This window comes from Urocitellus parryii, chromosome 7 (genome assembly GCF_045843805.1).
Source record: "Urocitellus parryii isolate mUroPar1 chromosome 7, mUroPar1.hap1, whole genome shotgun sequence".
NCBI classification, from domain to species: domain Eukaryota; kingdom Metazoa; phylum Chordata; class Mammalia; order Rodentia; family Sciuridae; genus Urocitellus; species Urocitellus parryii.
In genome coordinates, this window is record NC_135537.1 from 37,274,510 (window position 1) to 37,298,215 (window position 23,706).

The window sequence follows — 23,706 nt, forward strand, 5'->3', positions numbered from 1 at the left end:
GGCTTACAACCTCTCCTTGGGCCCAGACAATGGATTCAACCAACCATGGACTAAACCTCTGGAACTGTAAGCCAAAATAAAATTTCCCTCTTCTAAGTTGTTCTTTTCAGGAATTCCAGTCAGTCACAGCAACACAAGAGCTGACTAAATACTCCTCTCTAGTCTTTCTTGTGCCTGTTGCATTTACCTGCTCCTGTCTCAAACTCCCTCTCATATTTCCTACTTTTAATTTTTGTTGTTTTCTTTATTCTCTTTTTTTGGTCTCTTCATTTCCTTCCTTTTCCCTTTATAACCTCTATGTGGTTTAATAGTACATTTACTGTACTTAGTATCTAATTTCCCAAACTACTCAAAAACATTTCTCTCATTTTATACTTGGATTAAAAGAAATTATGGAGAACATTTTCAAAACTTCTTTTTAGGGGCTGGGAATGTGGCTCAAGCGGTAGCCTGCTCGCCTGGCATGCATGCGGCCTGGGTTCAATCCTCAGCACCACATACAAATAAAGATGTTGTGTCTGCCAAAAACTAAAAAAATAAATATTAAAAAAAAATTCTCTTTCTCTCTTAAAAAAAAAAAAACAAACTTCTTTTTAAAGCTAATTAGTATAAGGCTTCATTCTGAAGTAATTGCAGATAATAGAGATTACTATCTGTCCCTCACAGTGGAGCTTGATACGGAATTCAGCAGCAGGAGCACACTGAGTAGGAATACTGACACTTGGATTCACTCAGACTAGGACACTTAGTAAAGAGAAAGCACTCACCAAAAAGTTTCTTCTATAAAAGTAGAATAATCATCCCAACAGATGGGTAGAAATACTAATGATATCAAAGTGCAAAGAAATAAATCACCCCAAGTAGCTCACAAGAATTCAACAACTGACCCCACTGACACTATGATGGAGGAAATTTCAAATGAGGAGTTTACAAAGTTGATACTTAAAATGATCAATAAACTAAAAGAATATTTAAAAAACAAACTACGAGAAAATTCAGGAAATGAAAGAACATTCCAATAAAGAGAGAGACTCTGAAAAACAACCAAACATAAATCCTAGAAATGAAAGACTCAATCAAATTAAAACTTCACTTGAAAGCATCATCCACAGATTAGACCACACAGAAGACCCATTTTCAGGCCTCAAAGACAAGGCATATAATCTTGAAAATAGAGTCATCAATAAAGAAAATATGTTAACAGACCATAATCAGAATATTGAAAACAACTGAGATAATCTACAATCATTGGCTTAGAAAAAGGCAGCAAGATATAAAGTAAAGAAATACAGAAACTCTTCAGTGACATACTATCAGAAAATTTTCTAAACCTTGTGGATGATATGAAAATCCAAATCAAAGAGGTATTTAGAACCCCAAATAGACAAGATCAAAAAATACCCTAAGACAAAATGTAATTAAAATGCCTATATACAGATACAGAAGGACAGAATTCTAAAAGCCACAGGAGAAACAACATGGGTAATACTCAGAGATGATTCAATTAGACTTTCTGCTAACCTCTCAGTTCAGACTCTAAAATCCAGGAGGCCCTAGAAAATATATACCAATGATTGACTGATAATGGTTGCCACCAAGGTTGCTATATTCAGCAAAATTATCCTTTAGAATTAAAGATGAAATATAAACCTCCCTAGATAAGCAGAAACTAAACAAATTCATAACTTCTAAGCCAGCGCAACAGAAAATACTTAGTGAAATATTACATGTAGAAGAAATTAAATAAAAACCATCTCTCTATAACACTGAATGTAAATGGTCTCAACTCTCCAAGTAAAAGAAATGAACTGGCATGGGAGATTTAAAAACATGACCCAAACATATGTTGTTCATAAGAGACTTATCTACAGGCAAAGACATTCACAGGCTAAAGGTAAAAAATTAGAAAAAGATATTTCATGCAAACAGAGACTGAAAGCAAGCAGGAGTAGCTACTCTCATACCTGACAACATCGACTTCAAGCCAAAATTAATCAAAAGAGACAAAAACGATCAGTTTATACTGGTTAAGGGAACTATCCAACAAGATATAAAGATTTTAAATATTTATGTCTCAAATATCAATGCTAGTAATTACATAAAATAAGCTCCACTTGACAAAAGGCTCACAGAGACCCCCAATACAAAAATGGTGTGTAATCTCAATTGACCACTCTCACCAAAAGATAGATCATCCAGACAAACTAAGTAAAGATTCTTCAGAAATTAAAAAAAAAATACTATTAATCAAATGGACCAAACAGACATCTATAGCAACAACTGAAATCACTTCTCAGTTGAACATGAAACATTCTCAAAAACAGACCATATTTTAGGACACACAAAAACTCTTATGAAATACACATAAAATAACAAGTTAATTTCTTGCATCTTATTAGACTATAATAGAATGAAATGAAAAATTAATAACAAAAAAAATCAATTTAACATGTGGAGATTGCATAATATGTTTTTGATCAAGGAATGGGTCACAAAAAAATAGAGGGAGAAAATGTTCTCAAACAAGTGAGAAAAGAGAAACAATATATTAAAATCTCTAGGATTGTATAAAAGCAGTTATAAGAAGAAAGTTTATAGTATTGAGTGTCTACATAAAAAATAAAGATAGCAAATAAATATTCTAATGTTAAATCTCATCATGCTAGAAAAGCAAGAACTAATTCCTAAATCAGTAGAAGACAGAACAATTGTCAAAGTCAAAATTGATAATAAAAAAGATACAAATGACCAATACAACAGAGTTGCTTCTGTGAAAAGATAAACAAGATTGTTAAATCCCTTAGCCAAACCAATCAAAGGAAAAAAAAATCAACATTAGAGGTGCAAAATAAGACATCACCACAGATATTTCTGAAATCCAGGATCATTAGCAACTATTTTTCAAAACTTATAATAAAATGGAAAATCTAGATAATGTTGACAAAATTTCGAGACACATATGACCTACCAAAACTGAACTAAGATGATATGGAAATCTAAACAAACAAATATCAAGCAACAAGACTAATTTTAAGTCTTCCAACAAAGAAAATTCACTACATAGAGAGTTAAGGATAAACATCACATGATCATTTCAAAACAGGCAGAAAAATCTTCCAACAAAATAATGCACTCATGCACTCATTCATATTAAAAACACTGAGGACAGTAAGGATAGAACGAACTTATCTAATATCATAAAGGATATATATGATAAACATAAAGATGACATCATATACAATGGAGAAAAAGTCAAAGTGTTTCCTCTAAAAACAAGAACAAGGTAAGGATATCCACCCTCATCACTCCTATTCAACATAGTTCATAAAAACTCTCACCAAAGCAATCAGGCAAGAAAAAAAATTAAAGGGAAACAAATAGAAAACTAAATCAGCAAAGTACCTCTACTTGCTGGTAACATGAATCCTATACTTAGAAAACCCCCAAAAAATCAAAGACTTTTAGAGCTGAAAAACAAATTCATCAAAGTACCAGGATACAAGAGCAACATACAGAAATGAATAACTTTCTTAAACTCCACTAATGAGTTGAGAAGAAATAAGGAAAATAATTCCATTTATCAAGCCTCAAACAGAAAAAAATACTTGGTAATTAATCTAATCAATGAAGTGAAAGATCATGATAATAAAAATTATAGAATAAGAAATTTAAAGACTAAATAAAGATCTCAGAAGATGGAAAGATCTACCACATTTTTTGATAGACAGAATTAATACTGTAAAAATGGCCATATTACCAAAAGCATTCTACAGAATTAATGCAATCTTCATTAAAATACCAATGACATACTTCACAGGACTAGAAAAAAATAGTCCTAAATTTCACTTGGAAGAATAGAGACCCAAGGGCTGGGGTTGTAGCTCAGTGGTAGAGCGCTTGCTTAGCATGTGTGAGGCACTGGGTTCAATGCTCAGCACTACATATAAATAAATTATAAAAGAAAAGTCCATCTACCACCAAAAAATTTTAAAAATAAAAAAAAAAAACAATTGAGACCCAGAATAGCCAAAGCAATCCTAAGCAAGAAAAGCAATGTTGCAGGCATCACACTACTATTGGACCTCAAATTATACTACTACAGAGCTATATTAACAAAAACTGCATGGTCTTGGCTTTAAAACAGACCCAAAGACAAATGGAATACAAGACACAGACAAATCCACATACATACAATCATCCGATCCTTGACAAAGGTGGCAAAAACATATTCTAGAAAAACATATGCTCTCACCCTGTAAAAAAAAGTCAACTCAGAAAGGATCAGAGAACTAGGAATTAAACTGGGAACAGCATAACTGCTAGAAGAAAACATCGGGTCAACACTCCAACATATCCACGCAGGTATGCTGCAAACTACACTGAGATTTCATCTCACTCCAGTTAGAATGACAATCATCAAGAATACAAATAATAATACATGCTGATAAGGATGTGGGGGGAAAAGGTACCCTCACACATTGTTGGTGGAACTGCAAATTGGCACAACCACTCTGGAAAACAATATGGAGATTTCTCAAAAGACCAAGAATGGAACAACCATATCTCTCACTCTCCCACCCTGGGTATCTGTTTAAAAGAAAGAAAGTCAGTAAACGATAGCGATACATACAAATCAATGTTTATACAGCATAATTCACAATACTAAAGTTAAGGAACTAAGACAAGATAATACAAATCGAAGAAATGATTTACAGTAGAAGGGGTAGAGAGAGAAAAGGGGAGGGGAGGGGAAGGGAGGGGAGGGGAGGGGGGATAGTAGAGAATAGGACAGACAGCAGAATACATCAGACACTAGAAAGGCAATTTGTCAATCAATGGAAGGGTAACTAATGTGATTCAGCAATCTGTATATGGGGTATAATTGGGAGTTCATAACCCACTTGAATCAAATTGTGAAATATGATGTCTTAAGAACTATGTAATGTTTTGAACGACCAACAATTAAAAAAAAAAAAGAATAAAGTTGAGGAACCAGGCTTCTTGCCTATTAACAGAAAAATGGATAAGAAAATTTGGTGTATACACATAATGGAGTTTTACTAAGCCATAAAGAAGAATGAAATTATGACATTTGCTAGTCAATGACAGAAATGGAGAACAACATGCTACGTGAAATAAGCCAGATGTAGAAGGTTTCTGCATCTGGCTTATTTCACTTAGCATGTCAAATATTTTCTGAGATATGTGGAAACTGGAGAGAAATGAGAAATTATTAAAAAGGAGTATCCCATGAAAATAGAAGGGATCACAATGAGATAGATAGAGGAAGGGGATCAAGGTATATGCTAGAGGGATGGGAAAGGGGAAGGAGGCACTGTGGATTATAATTGGCCAAATTATGCTACATGCATATATATCAAAATGAATTCTATTTTTACATGTTACTATAATACCCCAATTGAAAAACAGTAAAAAAAAATTTGTTTTATTATGTCTACTGAGTACAAAACAACATTTTGTTAATCAAGAATCTTACTAGCAATAAAAATTTAAGCATTAAAGTTGAAAGGAGATATTAGCAGCAAAAGAAAATACACCTACTTTGAAAGTCACAGTTGCCTTTGTGCAGTAAAATCCTACAGAAACAATAGGATCCTTCAAAGTCTGTACTTTCTGCTGATGTATGGTTAATGTAGAATCATTCCCAGTATAGTCTTCCTCACCATCATCATAACTCACAATTGCAGGTACAAATGACCAAGCCCAGGATACCCATCCCTGTGGCTGCTCTTCATCTTGTTGTGAATACAACTCTTGGCCTTTGTACTGAGTAGGATACTGCATATCTATTCTTGTTTCATCTTCAGCACCTAGGAATCAAAATAAAGCTGATTTAAATAAATTAAGAAAACAATTTTAAAAAAGAAATCTAAATCTCATTTTAAAATCATGCATTAACTCGGGGAGATCACTGGGCAAACAGATTTGCTTGAGGGTAGTGGGCATCTGAGGTTGCCTGGGAACTCTCAAATAAAATGTCCAAAAAAGAACTATTGGGATACTTCTCAGAAGAAGATATACGATCAATCAACAAATATATGAAAAAATGTTCTACATCTCTAGCAATTAGGGAAGTGCAAATTGAAACTATTCTAAGATTTCATCTCACTCCAGTCAGAATGGCAGCTATTAAGAATACAAACAATAATAAGTGTTGGTGAGGATGTGGGGAAAAGGCACACTCATACATTGCTGGTGGGACTGAAAATTGGTGCAACCAATCTTGAAAGCAATATGGAGATTCCTTAGAAAACTGGGAATTGAACCACCATTTCACCCAGCTATCCCACTCCTGGGTTTATACCCAAAGGACTTAAAAACAGCATGTCAGAAGAACACAGCCACATTGATGTTTATAGCAGCACAATTCACAATAGCTAAACTGTGGAACCAACCTAGATGCCTTCAGTAGATAAGTGGATAAAGAATACATGGTGTATATACACAATGGGATGTTATTCAGCATTAAAAGAGAAAAAATTGTGGAATTTACAGATACATGGATAAAGTTGGAGAATATAATGCTAAGTGAAGTTAGCCAATTCCCCCAAAACAAATGCTGAATGTTTTTTTCTGATTTAAGGATGCTGATTCATAATGTGATAAGGGCGGGCATGGGAGGATTAGATGAATTCTAGATAGTGCAAAGGGGAGGGAGGAGTGGGGAGGAAGTTTGGGGGTAGGAAAGATGGTAGAATGAGATGGACATCATTACATGTATAAAAACACGAATGGTGTGACTCTACTTTGTGTACAATCAGAGATATGAAAAATTGGGCTCTATGTGTGTAATATGAATTGTAATGCATTCTGCTATCATTTATAACAAATTAAAATAATTTTAAAAAAGGAAAAAAAATCATGCATTAATATTATCATTTGAAAACAATGTCACTCTCAAGGTTTTATGTTGTATTGTGTCAGTCTTTATAAGTTAGGGTTAATGTAATGTGGATAACACTTTATCAACTACACATAATTTTAAGTGTTTTTAATGAATAAAATAATAAGATAACTTAAAGTCCAATCCACAAACACTTGCTTCTCAAAAATAAGAATAATGTATTGAAAGACTGAAACCTAATACCAGAATGATCCAAGTTCCTCATTTCCTAATGCATCCAACTGAGAAAAATGACAAGTATTTCTAGACAAAACATATGCACCAAAACAAAAATTATCCAAAAGAATAAAACTAAATGTTACAAAGAAGTAACTTTTATAGGCAGTTAAGAAAAATAATGATGTTGGTGACTCTTATTAGTGGATAAGATATATTCATACTTTTCTTATTCTAAAAAAATTTCAGAAAAGAAATTCTATCAGTCATGAATTGGCAGACTAAAGATATAGATTCCAACCACTCATTAATTTATTCCTAGTAAAATGTCAAATTGGAAATCATCGATTTTAAACTGATTATCAGTTATAAAATAAGAAATCAGGTCACTTCAGCTCGGGGAAACAATGATCAGTTTGGGTATACAGAACTGGTCTCTAGACCCCTCTTGTCTAACCATTAAAACTAAAGTGGTAATCACTGACTCAGGTTTGTTTGTTGAATATTTTTTTAGTTGTTGATAGACCTTTCGTTAAAATTTATTTATATGCAGTGCTGAGAATTTCAGTGCCTCACACATGCTACGCAAGTGCTCTTAATTCATCAAGTAGAAGAGTTACTATCTTAGTAATGAGAATAAAATGGGCCTAAGCAGGGGGCTGGGGTTATGGCTCAGCGGTGGAGTGCTCACGTCACATGTGTGAGGCCCTGGGTTCGTTCCTCAGCATCACATAAAAATAAATAAATAAAATAAAGATACTGTGTCCATCTACAACTAAAACAAAAAAAAAAAAAATGGGTCTAAGCAAATGGCTATTCTGATCCCATCTAACAAACCTACAAACAAACCTTAAAGACTTTAACTGTTTTCCAGGGAACTGAAATAATTGTTGGAACAAAAAAAATCCAGCACCCAACAAGGCGAAATTTATAATGTCTGACATCCAATTAAAAATTATTGGGGAGTTAGGTACAGACTGGTAAGTGCCCACAGTCCCAGCTATTCAGGTAAATGAGGCAGGAGGATCACTTCAGTCCAAGAGTTTAAAATGAACCTGGACAACTAGCAAGACCCTGACTCACCAAAAAAAAAAAAAAAAAAAGTCAGGCATGGTGGCTCATGCCTGTAATACAAGCTACTCATGAGGCTGAAGCAGAAGGAGAATCAGAAGTTCTAGCCAAGCCTGGGAAACTTTAATAAACCCTGTCTCAAAAAAAAATTCAAATTTTTAAGGACTAGGGATACACCCAAAGCACTCAGAAATAGAGAGCTCCTGAATGCAACCTCTAGTACCACAAAAAAGGAAAAATACTAGAGAAGCGAAAAAGGAAAATATATTCCATAATGAGGGGAATGTCAATCAACAGAAATGTATCCAGAATTCACAAAGATCATAGCAAACAGAAACATTAAAACAACTATACAAATAAATGCATATGTTCAAGAAAGTGTAAACATGTTAAGGGGAGAGACATGAAGTATAAAATGAAACCCAAATTGAACTTCTAAAGATAAAAATAAAATATATGTATGTTTATACATTTATAAAAATTTCATATATATAAAATATATACTAGATGTGACCAACAGATTAGACAACAAAGATTAGTAAATTTAAATTGAAATAGAAACTATCCAAAATGGAACAGAAAAATAAAATGGATAGAAGAACATAAATAGCAACTCTCAAACATTAAGCAGAATAACATACATAGAAATAGAGTTCCTAAAAAAATAGACCAGGAAATAAAAAATTTTTGAAGACATAATGTCCAAAATTTTTACACATATATATAAACTGTAAACCCGCAGATATAAAACCTGCAACTACAAGTAACATAAAGATATAATCCTAAGGAACATCATAATGAAGATGCTTAAAACTTTCTGAGAAAAAGTTCACAGGTTTTACCAAAATGTCAAAGGAATCCCTGGCACACACCCCGAAAAAAGGTTAAGGGTCCATGCTTTAAAAAATACAAGAAAACTAATTCAAATGTCACTGAAATCAAACAGTGGAGTTGCTTTCTTTCTCTCTTAATAAACAAGAAAAACCTAGTCATTTTCTTAGGTCACAAAAAGCAAGTTATAAAAGAAATTTGAAAATTACATTTTATCAAAATTTAAAACTTCTATTCAAGAGATACCTACTAACAAATGAAGGGGCAATGAGCTGGGGACATGCCTCAGCACTGAAGTACTTGTCTAGTGTGTGAAAGGCCTTGGGTTTGATCCCCAGTATGAGGGAAAAAAATATTATTACGCAAATCACAAACTGGCAAAGAAAATAATTTGAATTCAGAATAAACAAAGAACTCTTACAAACCACTAAAGAAGCCCAAAAATAGTTTTTAAAAGTTCTTAAATTTATTTAACATACATTTCACAAAGGTAGATTTATTAACGGTCAACACCAACATGAAAAAATTCAAAATATTTACTTATGAAAGATATAGCAATTAAAACCATGAGATACCACAACACACAGATCAGAATGGCAAAAAGGAAAAATATGATGACCACACCATATGTTATAAAGATAGAAAGCAACTAGAAACACTCATTGTTGACAGGAATGTAAAATGGTACAACTACTTTGGAAAAAAGGTGAGGTAGTGCTATGGTTTAGGTAAGTGTCCCTCAGAGATCCACGTGTTGTTAAAGGATAGCTATCCTGAGAGGCACTATTGGGAAGTGGAGGAATCTTTAGTAGGTAGGGTCTGGTAGAAAGATTTTGGGTAACTGAATGTATGCCTTGCAAGGGGATAGTGGGACCTCATCCCTTCCTTTCTCTTTTGCTTCTTGTCCACCAAGTGAGCCATTTTGCTTCAACACTTGCTCGCATCAGGATGTGCTGCTTTATGACATGCCCAAAGCAAATGGGGTCAGTCCATCAAGGAATAAAAGCTTCAAAAGTATGAGCCAAAATATACCTTTTCCATTTATAAGTTGATTATCTAGGTATTATTAGTAGTGATGGAAATGTGTCTAATCCAGGTAGTTTTTTAAAAACCTAAAACATATAATTCTAACTCTTAGGTATTTACCAAAAAGAAAGAACAGCACAACTCTACATGAAACTTTTGCAAGAAAGTTCCTGGAAACCTAATTTACAGTAGCCAAAACCTAGAAACAATTCAAAACTATAAAACCTCTGTTAATCAACAGGAAAATGGGGTGGGGGAAAGAAACTGTGGTATAGTTAGATGGCTTATTCAGACAATGTTTCTTGTAATAAGAAGGGGGGAAATGACCGATACATGCAACACCCAGAAAAATTCCAAAAACATTATGTTTACTAAAAAAAAAAAAAAAAAAAGCTGTATCATCCCTAAATAAAAAGGAGAACAATAAAATAACAACTCCCTAAATGCCCGACTGCCCCCTGTGTTAAAAAATTTTAAAAAATTTTTTTAAAAAAGCCAAATAAAGGGAACAGTGAGAACAAGCCTGAAAAGGAAAATCCAGCTTTCTCTTGTGCATCCTAGGAATTAGGGCAAGTTATTGTTAACTAAAGAAAGCTATTTTGTTGCATATAAGAATAATTCCTTCTTATGATGTTGGTTATGTAAGCACACTAATCCTGATGATGTCACTGCCTCTGCAGCCCTATGAAACCCCTCTCTGAGACAAAATGAGTGCATAACTCAGGGCACTGAGGAAAGGAAACTTGTCACTCATAGGTGAAGCATCTTGAGAGGTGGAGGTGCTATCTGTTCAGCCTACCACCCCTGAACTCTTCTTGAAGCAGTCACTAATCTCTTGCAAGCTTTCCCTAATAAATCATATGTTTCACACATTGTCTTGAGGAACTTTCTTCGGTCTTTCTGCAACCTACCATTAATAGTGACTGGCTATTTTCACTTAAGCTTTCAGAGTATGTTCATATTGAAGCATGTATAATTTAATTCCAGCCATACAAAGCCCTGGTGCAAATGGGCTAAGAATATAACAAAAGTCTTTCACAAAAAAAGAATATACTGTATGATTCCATTTATATGAAATCCTAGAATCAATCAACTAATTTATAATGTTAAAAAAAATTAAAACAGTAGTTTCCTGAGTAGAGGCAGTCAGGTATAGGGGCGATGACTGGAAAGGAACATAAGGAACTCTTTGAATAAATGTTAAGGATCTATATCTTAGTGTTTTGCAAAACACAGATATATGTATTTCTCAAAACTCAATGAATAGGACTGGGGCTGTAGCTCAGTGGCAGAGTGCTTGCCTTGCACGTGGGAGGCACCTGGTTCAATCCTCAGCACCACGTAAAAATATACACAAATAAAATGAAGGCATGCTGTCCATCTACAACTATAAATTTTTTTAAAAATCGGTGAATAGTATACTAAAGATTTACACATTCACTTTATAAGTTTAACCTTCCAAATAATACAAAGACCCATTAATAAACAAACTGGTTGACAATAGTCAATAAAGTCTTGGGGTTAAGTGCACTAGCTGTAACTTACTTTGAAAGGCAGTAAAACTATTGGTTGTATTAAAAAAGAGGGATATTAAGACCTCTGTGGTAGCAAATGTAATAAAAATAAATGGTGGAAGCTAGATAGTGAGTACATAAGTGTCCACTAAACAATAACTCAGTTTTTCTGTATATTTGAAATTTGTCATGCTAGGAAAAAAAATATATGAATAAAGCACCTTCTATATGCTAGGTTTTGTTCCAGGTGTTAGACAATGTTCCAGTCTCAGGGGTTCATTGTCTAACAGAAACTTCACTAACAGGAATTCACTGTGAAATAAAGGGGTATTTATTTAAAGTAACTTAGTAGTTATTGCTCTTTTACTTCTTTCCAGGTAAAAATTTTTAATGACTTAATATTTAAATACTGTAAAATTTACCCTTTAAAAGTATATAATTTGGGGCTGGGGTTGGGGCTCAGTGGAATAGCACTTGCCTAGCATGTGTGAAGCCCTGGGTTCAATTCTCAGCACCACATATATATAAATAAAATAAAGGTCCATCAACAACTAAATAATATATTTTTTTAAAAAGTACATAATTCAGTAATTTTTAGAATGGTAACAAAATTGTATACCATCACCATTAATTTCAAAATATTTTCATCACCCCCAAAAGAAATCCACCTACTTGGAATTATTCTCTCCTCCTCTCAGCCCCTAGTTACTAAAGCTATTTTGTATAGAACTGCCTCTATAGAACTGCCTGTTGTAGACATTTCATTTAAATGGAACCATACAATCTATGTTCCTTTTTGACTGGCTAATTTTACTTAAAGTTTTCAGAGTTCATTCATATTGAAGTACAAATCAGTATTAAATTCCTTTGTATGGCTGTAGTGTAGGTATATATCATAATTTGTTTATCCATTCATCAAGTGATGCATATTTGAGTTGTTTCCAGATTGTAGTTGTTATGAATAATGCTGCCATGAATATTCACATACAAGTTTATAGCTGTGCATATATGAAATCTCTTGGTAATACCTAGGAGTGGATATGATAACTATGTTCAACTTTTGAAAGAATTGCCAGATTGTTTACTGAAACATATATCCTATATATATATATAGTTTCAGTTTCTCTACATCTTCAACAACACTTGCTGTTATGTGTTTTTTATTACATTCACCCTAGTAGCTGTAAAGTGGCATCTCAACGTGGTTTTAATTAACACTCCTCTCATGGGCAATGATGTTTAGTATCTTTTTTTAGTATGTGTCTGTTGGCCACCTATCGTCCTTGGAAAAATATTTGTCTACTTTAAAATTGGATTATTTGTCTAAATTTTAAATGCTCTTAAAGTTCTATTTCCTTTAATTATTGATTTAAATTTAAATCATAGATCCAAAAGCAAGTTAAAATTAATCATTCCTTTCATCATCCTTCTACTTCAGATCATTCACACCTGTTTATCATTCTGCCACTATACCTCATCAAACTTAACTATTCATTTGGCATTAAGATTTTAAGGGAAGAGAACACATCTTATTTATCTCACATTGCACATATATTTTCCTACACTACAAACCACACTGCTTTCCATATAGAATTTCATAAAACTGGAATGAACTGACTTGACTTGATACACTTAATATCCTTCAATGAAGTATACATTTCACTAACTATATTACAAAACTCCACTAAATAAATGACTAAGTTAGCCTTTGCAGGAAAATACCAATATTTTTTTACTAGGAAATTTTAAGTTGTACCACTTTAAATATACTTATAAGTAAACATTCTCAACACTATTTTTTTACTATGCAGAAATATATATATATACACACACACACACACACACACACACACAATGGAATATATAACTCAAACTATTGTGTTTTTTAAAGTTTTACCAGTGAGGAAAACATTTTCTAAGAATGACAATTCTATATTCAATTTTGCGGTATTTACCTGTAATGTTTCCTAACATATCTTTATTGTGACAAGCAGAATCCTCTGTTTCACCATCTTTAAAATTGCCTATTTCTCCATAGTAAAGAGCAATCCCAAGCTGCATTATACGAATAAACATAGGCAACTGCTGATCTGTGATAGAAAGTTTCAGACTTTCTACTAAGGTATGAATCTGTATTTTGAAAAACAAAAGACAACAAAAGCATGTTTAATGGGAATACCTTTTAAAATGAGGGAATAAATTTCAAAGGTATTAAAATGCAAGATCATTTGAGAAACACTGATGTACCAAATTTCTAAAAATTAAGCCAAAATAATATTTACTCTAAAGCTTACAGATTAAGTAAATTTTTGCTATAATGATTAGCAAACTTCAGATAAAAAATGGATTAACAATGCAAATACAAATAGAATAAACAGAATATATATTTTCATTAGATTTACACATAACTATTCCATAAAAAAAAGTAACCAAATACCTACAGTATAATATTTATTCTCCCCCATGGGGGTAAGTGAGAGATTTCTGTCAAAACCAACAATGAAAATTTCATGATGTCATTTTAGTAAAACTGTAATCACTTATCCCAATTTTATTAACCAAAAAGAACACATATGCATTCTCAAACCATATGTTTGAGAATAAGTAATAAAAGAATAATAACTATTTATGTATGGAAACAATAAAATTTTATTATCAAATATAGAAAATCAAGTGAAATATGTTATAAAGTTCTTCAAATTTTAAATATATTTAAACATGACATAAAATTTGTAACATAAATCAATTATAAGAAATTGAATTAATTACTAAGAAGAAGGATATATAACATTCAAAATTCTTAAAGAAACATATGGAATATAAACACTGCTTCAGTGTAATGGTTTCCTGCAGTTACATAAACATGAAAGAAAATCAATTAAGCCATGAAGTCAAGTCTCTTAGGCTTATTTTGACTAACTAGTATTTGAGTGTCTATGGAAAACAAGTAATGGTAATCATATTTTTATACCTCAAGGCCCAAAATAATTATATTAGTAAGAAGGAGAGAATGATATATATGGGAGAAGGGGTATAAAATACTGTATTTCATATAAAGGAAAGGTCTCTTCAAACTGACCTAAAACTAATATGCTGAATAAACCATGAAGAGATTTAAAAAAAAAAAATGTGGGGAAAAGAAGCAGTAAAAGGAGTTATGTAACCTTGTTAAGCTTTTCTTAGTTGAGATTTCTGTAACAACCTTTTATAAATAATGTGTTCTACCAACCGAACCAGCGATGAGCAATTTTAGCAAAATCAATGAACTAAGAATTTATCCTTCACATATACATTAAAAGTTCTTTAGAAATAATCAAGATGAATCCTCATTAGAAAAATGAACAAAGAACGACCTTCAAAATTCCAACTCACTAAAAAACATGAATATACTTGTGTTATTTTTTGCTCAATAGGTTAGCAATGTTTAAAAAAATAAAAAATATGATCACAAATAAGGCTAACAAGAGTATCATACAAGCACTCCCCTTAATGTTCATCAAAGCATAACCTGATTAAACCTCTCTAGAAATAATTCTACAATCCGGATTACAGGTCTTAAATTTGTGGGGGGGGGGGGGTATCAGGGATTGAACTCAGGGGCATTCAATCACTGAGCCAAATCCCCAGCCCTATTTTGTATTTTATTTAGATTCAGGGTCTCACTGACTTGCTGACACTGGCTTTGAACTCACCACCTTCCTACCTTAGCCTCCTGAGCCACTGTGATTACAGGCGTGCACCACCGTGCCCAGCTAAAATTTTTCTAAATATATTTACAAATATAGGAATTTATCTTAAGAAACTAATCAGAGATGTGGCCAACTATTTATCTGCAGACTTTCTATGCCTCTGAAAAGTTACAAAGTAAATTTTAGAAAGTAGAGAAAATGATAAATAAATTAAGTACCCATATGATCTGTTTCTCATAAATATAGGTCTCTATGTCATGTTTCACACAAAATATGGAAAATTATAAACACCTACCCAAAAATATAAACCAATATAATCAAAAGCTACTTAAGCATATGTGAAAGGTTTAAAAAAATTAAGATATCTGCAAATATTTGGAAATTACCCTGTCTTTGAGGTGATTAATGCATTAACTACATCTCTTTAACATATATTTCCTACAACTAGAATTTAAAGAATCATAGGTCTAATCAAAAATTGCAAATATTATACTAAAGTATTAATAAAAAATTTTTAAATGTATTTCACTTGCACATAATATAGTGATACCCTATATGTGGTGATTACCAGAATCAAAAACCACACTGCAGAAAGCTTATTTATACTAATGTACATTTCACAGTGAAATGTTATGCAAATCAACTTTGAGAACACACAATGAGATATATCTACAGTAAGTTCTTCCTCAAGTTCACAATTTTTACTTTGCTCCAATTTATCTACATCCTAGAATATACAATTAAATTTGTATTAATGATCAATAAGATTATTTCATATAAGAATATTTCCAGACATCCATTACCTACTTTTTTTCAATAACACAAAAATTTATTGATTTAAAAATAAAAGTACTAGAACAAAATGTCAATAACTAATAAAATTATGTTGGAACAAAGAAATCTTTAGAAATATAACATGAAAGGCATAATCTGTAAAAAATATATATATATATATACATATCAGATTAAATTATAAATTTAATGATCATATTTTTATAGCTCAAGGCCCATGGTTTCTAACTATCTTCACTGTGTGATCCACTTTATTTTCCAGGTTGTTAGGCCATTAACATTCAGGGTTATTATTGAGACATGATTTGTACTCCCAGACATTTTTGTTTATTTTTGGTATTTAACATGACTTGGTTTCTCCTCCATCCATTTACCTGCAAATGCCATTATATTATTCTCTTTTATGGCTAAGTAATATTCCACTGTGTATATATGCCACATTTTTTAATCCATTCTTCTACTGAAGAGCATCTAGGTTGCTTCTACAGTTTAGTTATTATTAATTGTGCTGCTATAAACATTGATGTGGCTGTGTCCCTGTAGTATGCTGTTTTTAAGTCCTTTGGGTATAGACCCAGGAGACAGACAGCTGGGTCAAATGGTGATTCCATTCAGTTTTCCAAGAAACCTCCATACTGCTTTCCATATAGGCTGCACCAATTTGCAGTCCCACCAGCAGTGTATAAGCGTACCTTTTTCCCCACATCCTCATCAACACTTATTGTTGTTTGTCTTCATAATAGCTGTCATTCTGACTGGAGTGAGATGAAATCTTAGAATGGTTTTGATTTGCATTTCTCTAATTGCTAGAGGTGACGAACATTTTTTCATATTTTTGTTGATTGATTGTATATCATCTTCTGAGAAGTACATCGTCAGGTCCTTGGCCCACTTATTGATCGGGTTATTTTTTTTTTTTTGGTGTTTAGCTTTTGGAACTCACCACTTCATATACCCTAGTGATTAGTACTCTATCTGATGTGTGAGGGGTAAAGATTTGATCCCAAGATGAAGGCTTTTTATTCACCTCACACATTGCTTCTTTTGCTGAGAAACTTTTGAGTTTGAGTGCATCCCATTTATTGATTCTTGATTTTACTTCTTTTGCCACAGGAGTCTTACTAAGGAAGTTGGGGCCTAATCCCACATGATAGAGATTAGTGCCTACTTTTTCTTCTATTAGACACAGGGTCTCTGGTTGTATTCCTAAATTCTTGATCCATTTCGAGTTGAGTTTCATGCATGGTAAGAGATGGGGGTTTAAATTCGTTTTGTTGCATATGGATTTCCAGTTTTCCCAGCACCATTTTTTAAAGAGGCTATCTTTTTTCCAATGCATGTTCTTGGCACCTTTGTCTAATAAAAGAAAATTGTAATTTTGTGGGTTAGATTCTGTGTCCTCTAATCTGTACCACTACTCTACCACCAGTCTGTTTTGGTGCCAATACCATGTTGTTTTTGTTACTATTGGTCTGTATTATAGTTTAAGGTCTGATATACTGATGCCACCTGTTTCACTCTTCCTGCTTTAGATTTTCTGGGTCTCTATTTTTCCAGATGATTTTCATGATTGCTTTTTCTATTTCTATGAGGAATGTCATTGGAATTTTGATCAGAATTGCATTAAATCTGTATAACGTTTTGGCTAGTATGGTCATTTTGGTAATATTAATTCTGCCTATCCAAGAACAAAGCAGATCTTTCCATCTTCTAAGGTCTTCTTTGATTTCTTTCTTTAGGGTTCTGTAGTTTTCACTGTATATATGTCAGTTAAGTCTAAATTATTGATTATATTATTGAGTTCTACAGTTTCTTTGTTCAGCTTTTGTTTGGAAGATGTATCTAGTAATGAAAGAGGTGTGTTAAAGTCACCCAAAATTATTGTGTTGTGATCTATTTGACTCTTGAACTTGAGAAGAGATTGTTTGATGAACGTAGATGCTCCATTGTTTGGGGAATATATATTTATAATTGTTAATTTTTGTTGGTGTATGGTTACACTGAGCAGTAGGTAGTGTCCTCCTTTTTTATCCTTTTTGATTGACTTTAGTTTGAAGTCTAATTTATTTGATATGAGGATGGAAACCCTTGCTTGCTTCCACAGTCCATGTGAGTGGTATGATTTTTCCCAACCCTTCACCTTCAGTCTGTGGATTCCTTTTTCTATGAGATGAGTTTCTTGGAGGCAGCATATTGTTGGGGCTTTTTTTTTTTAATCCAATCTGCTGTACTGTCTTTTGATTGGTGAGTTTCGGCCATTAACATTCAGGGTTATTATTGAGACATGATTTGTATTCCCAGACATTTTTGTTTATTTTTGGTATTTAACATGACTTGGTTTCTCCTCTTAGATTTTCCTTTAGTGTAATCCCTCCCTCTGCTGATTTTCATCATTGTGTTTCATTTCCGCTTCTTGAAATATTTTGCTGAAGATGTTCTGTAGTGAAGGCTTTCTAGTTATAAATTCCTTTAACTTTTGTTTATCATAGGTTTTTATTTCATCACCAAATCTAAAGCTTAGTTTTGCTGGATATAAGATTCTTGCTTGCCATCCATTCTATTTGAGAGCGTGGTATATGTTGTTCCACGATCTCCTGGCTTTGAGGGTCTGGGTTGAAAAATCTGCTGAGAATCGAATAGGTCACCCCCATATGTGATCCAATTCCTCTCTATTGCGGCTTTTAAGATTCTATCCTTATTCAGTATGCTAGGTGTTTTTATTATAATGTGACTTAGTGTAGATCTGTTGTAATTTTGCACATTTGGTGTTCTGTAAGCCTCTTGTATTTGTTTTTCCAATTTGTTCTTCATGCTTCGGAAATTTTCTGATATTATCTCATTGAATAGAATGTGCATTCCTTTGGTTTGAAACTGAACCTTCCTCTATCCTGATAACTCTTAGATTTGGTCTTTTGACGCTGTCCCATAACTGTCCCATAATTCTTGGATGTTCTGTTCATGGGTTCTAACTATCTTCACTGTGTGATCCACTTTATTTTCCAGGTTGTATACTTTGTCTTCATTATCTGACATTCTTTCTTCCAAGTGATCTAGTCTATTGGTTATGATACTTTCTATTGAGTTTTCTATTTAATTTATTGTATCCTTCATTTCAAGGATTTCTGACTGGTTGGTTTTTTTTTGTTGTTGTTGTTGTTGCTTTCAGTCTCTCTATCTCTCTCTTGAAGTAATCTTTTCCTACCTGTATTTACTCTCTTATCTCATGGCTGGAGTGATCAATTTTTGCATGTATTTGCTCATTTAGGTCATTCTGTAATTCAGAGACCATTTTAATTATGAACCTTCTGAACTCCTTCTCTGACATTTCATCAACTTCACTGCCCATGGGTTCTGTTATTATAGGGTTTGGGGTACTTTCCTCCCTTGTTTTTTCACATTGTCTATGTGTCTTCCTTTCTTGCAATATGGATCTGAGATATAATAGTTTGTTCCCTATATTCTTATAGTACCAATGCAAATTGTCTGTACCTCACCTTGATGTTGGGCTTCTGGACCCTGCTGGTGTTCCTCAATGGATGCTACTGCATCCTGGATCTAGTTCCTATACAAGTTGTTGTGGGTGGATCTGGGACAACGGGCTTAACCTCCAGTGGTAGTCTGCTGGTTGGAAAAGACAGTCCTGCGCCAGAGGCTAGGCTCTGGCGGGTAACTGCCCCACCAGTGGAGGGGTGAACCAGGCCTTCTGAGAGCCTGGGTCCCAGGTGGGCTGGTGTGGGCATTCTGGGCTGGATCTCACCCATTACCTGCTTTCAAAATATTTTAAATGAACCTTCTCATTCCTTCTCATTCTCCAGATTAGTAAAACATCCAAGGCTAAAAAAAGTAAGCTTAGTTAACATTTTTTCATACCTATATTTGCCAAAGAAACAAATTCAAAAATAGAAGGAAAAAATAATAGTTTTGAAAAAAACATGGTATAAGATAAAAGTAACATAAAGATGGCTGAAAAACAAATAGATTTTATTTAGAGATAAAAAGTATGGTAAAGCTACATAATGAAAATATGTTTTAATAAATTATGTAAAAATCAATATTTATATAGGCACACAAAAGCAGGAAATACTATTATTGTTCAGAGTTAGGGCCAGTCCTCCTATCACAGAACTATGGTAATCAGAGGCAAGTAATTCAATAATAAAAATGTATACCACATTGAAACTTAGTTAATAAGCTCAAAGTTATTGTGTGAATTCGTGCAAGAAAAATAGGCAGCAGGACAATATTTATAAAACAATTAAGAAACAAAATATGACGGAATTTATACTTATATACCACATTGAAAATATATACCGCTAACTTAAAGACCAACACATTTTCATGTTAATCAAAAGACATGTCCTGAAAAACTCCCAAACTGTAAAATTTTAATTATATATTGAAATCATGGATCAAAACATAAAACTTCTGAAACCAACGAACTCTAAAGTTAGCAATATAAAGCCTTATAAGATTATCTAAGAAAAAGATAAAATAACTATTGTTAACTAATCATGCTGAAGAAATTATAAGAATTAAAATATAGATTCCTGATATTCCGACCACTATGAGTATACATTTCTCTGTGTGGTATTGAAAACTGAACCCCCAATCTCATGTTTTGTTTTTGTTTTCTTTTAATTCTTCTTAGTTATATACAACACCAGGACAAACCCTGATATTATCACAAAAACATGGAACATATCACTAGAATTCAGTCCCTAGTAATTCCCCCTCATCCCTTCATTCCCACCCCCCTTCCCACTGATACCTCTTCAATCCATTTACAGTTTCCTATTTTTTTTAATTAGTTTCCTATGGATACACCTAATGCCCCCCACCATGCTATATCCAGATCATGCTATTTTTTCTTAAGATCTCTTCTATCAACTTGAGGAGAAACATTAATAGCTAAACTTAAAAATGGAAATTATAACAATACAAAACAAAAAGATTGTCCCCAAATATCTCTAATATAACACATATAAAAAATTATAAATATAAAAATTATGAATACACAAAAAACTTTATAAAAATGAATGCCATATATATTCATGAGATTAATTTTTTCTTGTCTTTTCTTTGTGCATGTAAGCATGCACAAGACCCAATAAACAAAAGAGACTTGTTTATTTAATTACAGAAAAAGAGACACTTACTTTAATAACAGATGGCATCTTGGAATTTAGGTTATCGTATGTAAAATGTAGACGAGTTCTGAAGGAACATTTGTACAGTAAAGGGTCCTGGTAAAATTCTATTTTACCACTGGCATTTCGTTTATCAAGACAAACTGTACAGTCAGAAAAATTGATAACCTTTCTTAGCACCAGATCAGTTGCTACAAAGAAAAGAAAAACACTTTAATTACAAATGAAAATTAGAGGAAAAGGGCAACTATTAATTGTTAGTACAAGTAGCAATTAAAATAATAAATACAGCAAAATAATATTCATGAAACATTTAATGCATGTCATATCCTATGAAAAGAATTTCTCATGTTTCATATCATTTAAATATTCCAACAATTGCATTAAATAGGAAAAAATATGTGTATAAAGAATCTGAGGCCTAAGTAGATTGCCCCCTAAGTAGACTGCATGACAAGTATCCAAAACTGAAGACAAAAAGTAGAAAAATATTCACCATAGTTCGTTCCTACAATAAGATAATATCTTGAAAACCCAAATCTGAAATAAACTTCTGAACAATAACATTCATTTAGTATTTGTATAGCCACTAAAAAGCCACTGCCACTTTAAACCCACATTGTTCAATGATAGTCAATAGCTGTGGCTATTTAAACTTACATTTAAATTAATGTAAAAGACAACAATAGGATTAGCATTTAACAAGCACTCATTAATGAAAGACATCATTTTTTATTTATTCTAATTTGTTATATGTAACAGCAGAATGCAATTCAATTCATATTATACATACAGGGCACAATTTTTCATGTTTCTGGTTGTTCACAAAGTACAATCACACCGTTCGTCATGTACTTAGAGTAATGATGTCTAACTCATTCCACCATTTTTCCTACCCCCATAATCCCTCCCATTCCCTCCCTTCCGTTTTGCCCTATCTAAAGTTCATCTACTCCTCCCTTGCTCCGCCCCCATCCCCATTATTTATCAGCATTCTTATATCAGAGAACACATTTGGCATTTGGTTTTTTGGTACTGGCTTACTTCACTTAGCATGATATTCTCCAACTCCAACCATTTACCTGCAAATGTCATGATTTTATTCTCTTTTAATGCTGAGTAATGTTCCATTGTATATATACACAAAAGTTTACGTATCCATTCATTACTGATGGGCATCTAGGTTGGTTCCACAGTTTAGCTATTGTGAATTGTGCTGCTATAAACATTGATGTGGCTGTGTCCCTGTAGTATGCTGTTTTTAAGTCATCTGGGTATAAACCAAAGAGTAAGATAGCTGGGTCCATTCCATTTTTTCCAAGGAATCTCCATACTGCTTTTCAGATTGGCTGCACCAATCTGCAGTCCCACCAGCAATGTATGAGTGTGTCTTTTCCCTCACATGCTCACCAACACTTATGTTTACTTAACAACTACCATTCTGACTGGAGTGACATGAAATCTTAAGAGTAGTTTTGATTTGCATTTCTCTAATGGTTAGAGATGTTGAACATTTTTTTCATTTATTTGTTGATTGAGTCTATATCATCTTCTGAAAATTGTCTGTTCAGTTCCTTGGCCCATTTATTGATTGGGTTATTTGTTTTTTTGGTGTTTAGCTTTTTGAGTTCTTTATATACCCTAGATACTAGTGCTCTGATGTGCAAGTGGGAAAATTTTTCTCCCAAGTTGTAGGCTCTCTATTCATCTGATTGTTTCTTTTGTTGAGAAGAAGCTTTTTAGTTTGAATCCATCCTATATAAACCTATTAGGAAAGTTCTATGTGTTCCTATATAAAAATGAAGAAACTCAGAGAATAGTTCACCCAAGGTCATATAGAAACTTACCCAAGGCCATATACAAACTCAGTTAGTGCTAGCAACTGAAAAAAAAAAAAAAAAAAAAAAAACACCACACCCATCTTAAGTAACATTTTAAAAAGGTGCTTACAATAGATTTGATACTCAAAAATCCAATTCCATAAAGCATATATTATAACTAATAATACCTATCCCAACAAACCTAAACATTGTATATTTTCTTCACAGCTACATTTTCAATACTTAATACAGTGCCTACCTACCCTGTAGAACAGAAGTAAACAGTACTAAATAAATGTTTTTTTAAAATTGTATTGGTGCTGGGGATTGCTCAAGCGGTAGCGCGCTCGCCTGGCATGCGTGCAGCCCGAGTTGGATCCTCAGCACCACATACAAACAAAGATGCTGTGTCCACCGAAAACTAAGAAACAAATATTTTTAAAAATAATAATAATAATTAAAAAAATAAAATAAAATTGTATCATTACATCATTACTCTAAGTACATGTGTGAAGACACAAATGGTGTAACTCTGTGTACAATCAGAGAGATGAAAAATTGTTCTCTATTTGTGTACTATGCATTGTAATGCATTCTGCTGTCGTATATAACAAATTAGAGTCAATTTTTTAAAAGTAAAAACCAGCAAAAAAAAATGTATCATTATTTAATAGCTCTTTTAAGGTACGCAGAAAAATGCAGCAACTAATAGTTAAAAAGAGGCTTTAAGATAAT

The 23,706-nt window shown here is 32.9% G+C and overlaps 1 protein-coding gene across 1 annotated transcript in view; it reads right to left on the reverse strand.

The window, feature by feature from the left end:
• The window catches only part of Vps13b (vacuolar protein sorting 13 homolog B), a 720,349-nt gene that overhangs the window by 653,317 nt on the left and 43,326 nt on the right, over positions 1–23,706 (reverse strand). The window contains exons 6-8 of the mRNA XM_077801386.1: positions 21,161–21,342; positions 13,479–13,653; positions 5,563–5,831 (exon numbers count right to left, since the gene is read on the reverse strand). Coding sequence (XP_077657512.1) covers positions 5,563–5,831; positions 13,479–13,653; positions 21,161–21,342 — 626 coding nt within the window. The remainder of the gene's footprint in view (positions 1–5,562; positions 5,832–13,478; positions 13,654–21,160; positions 21,343–23,706) is intronic.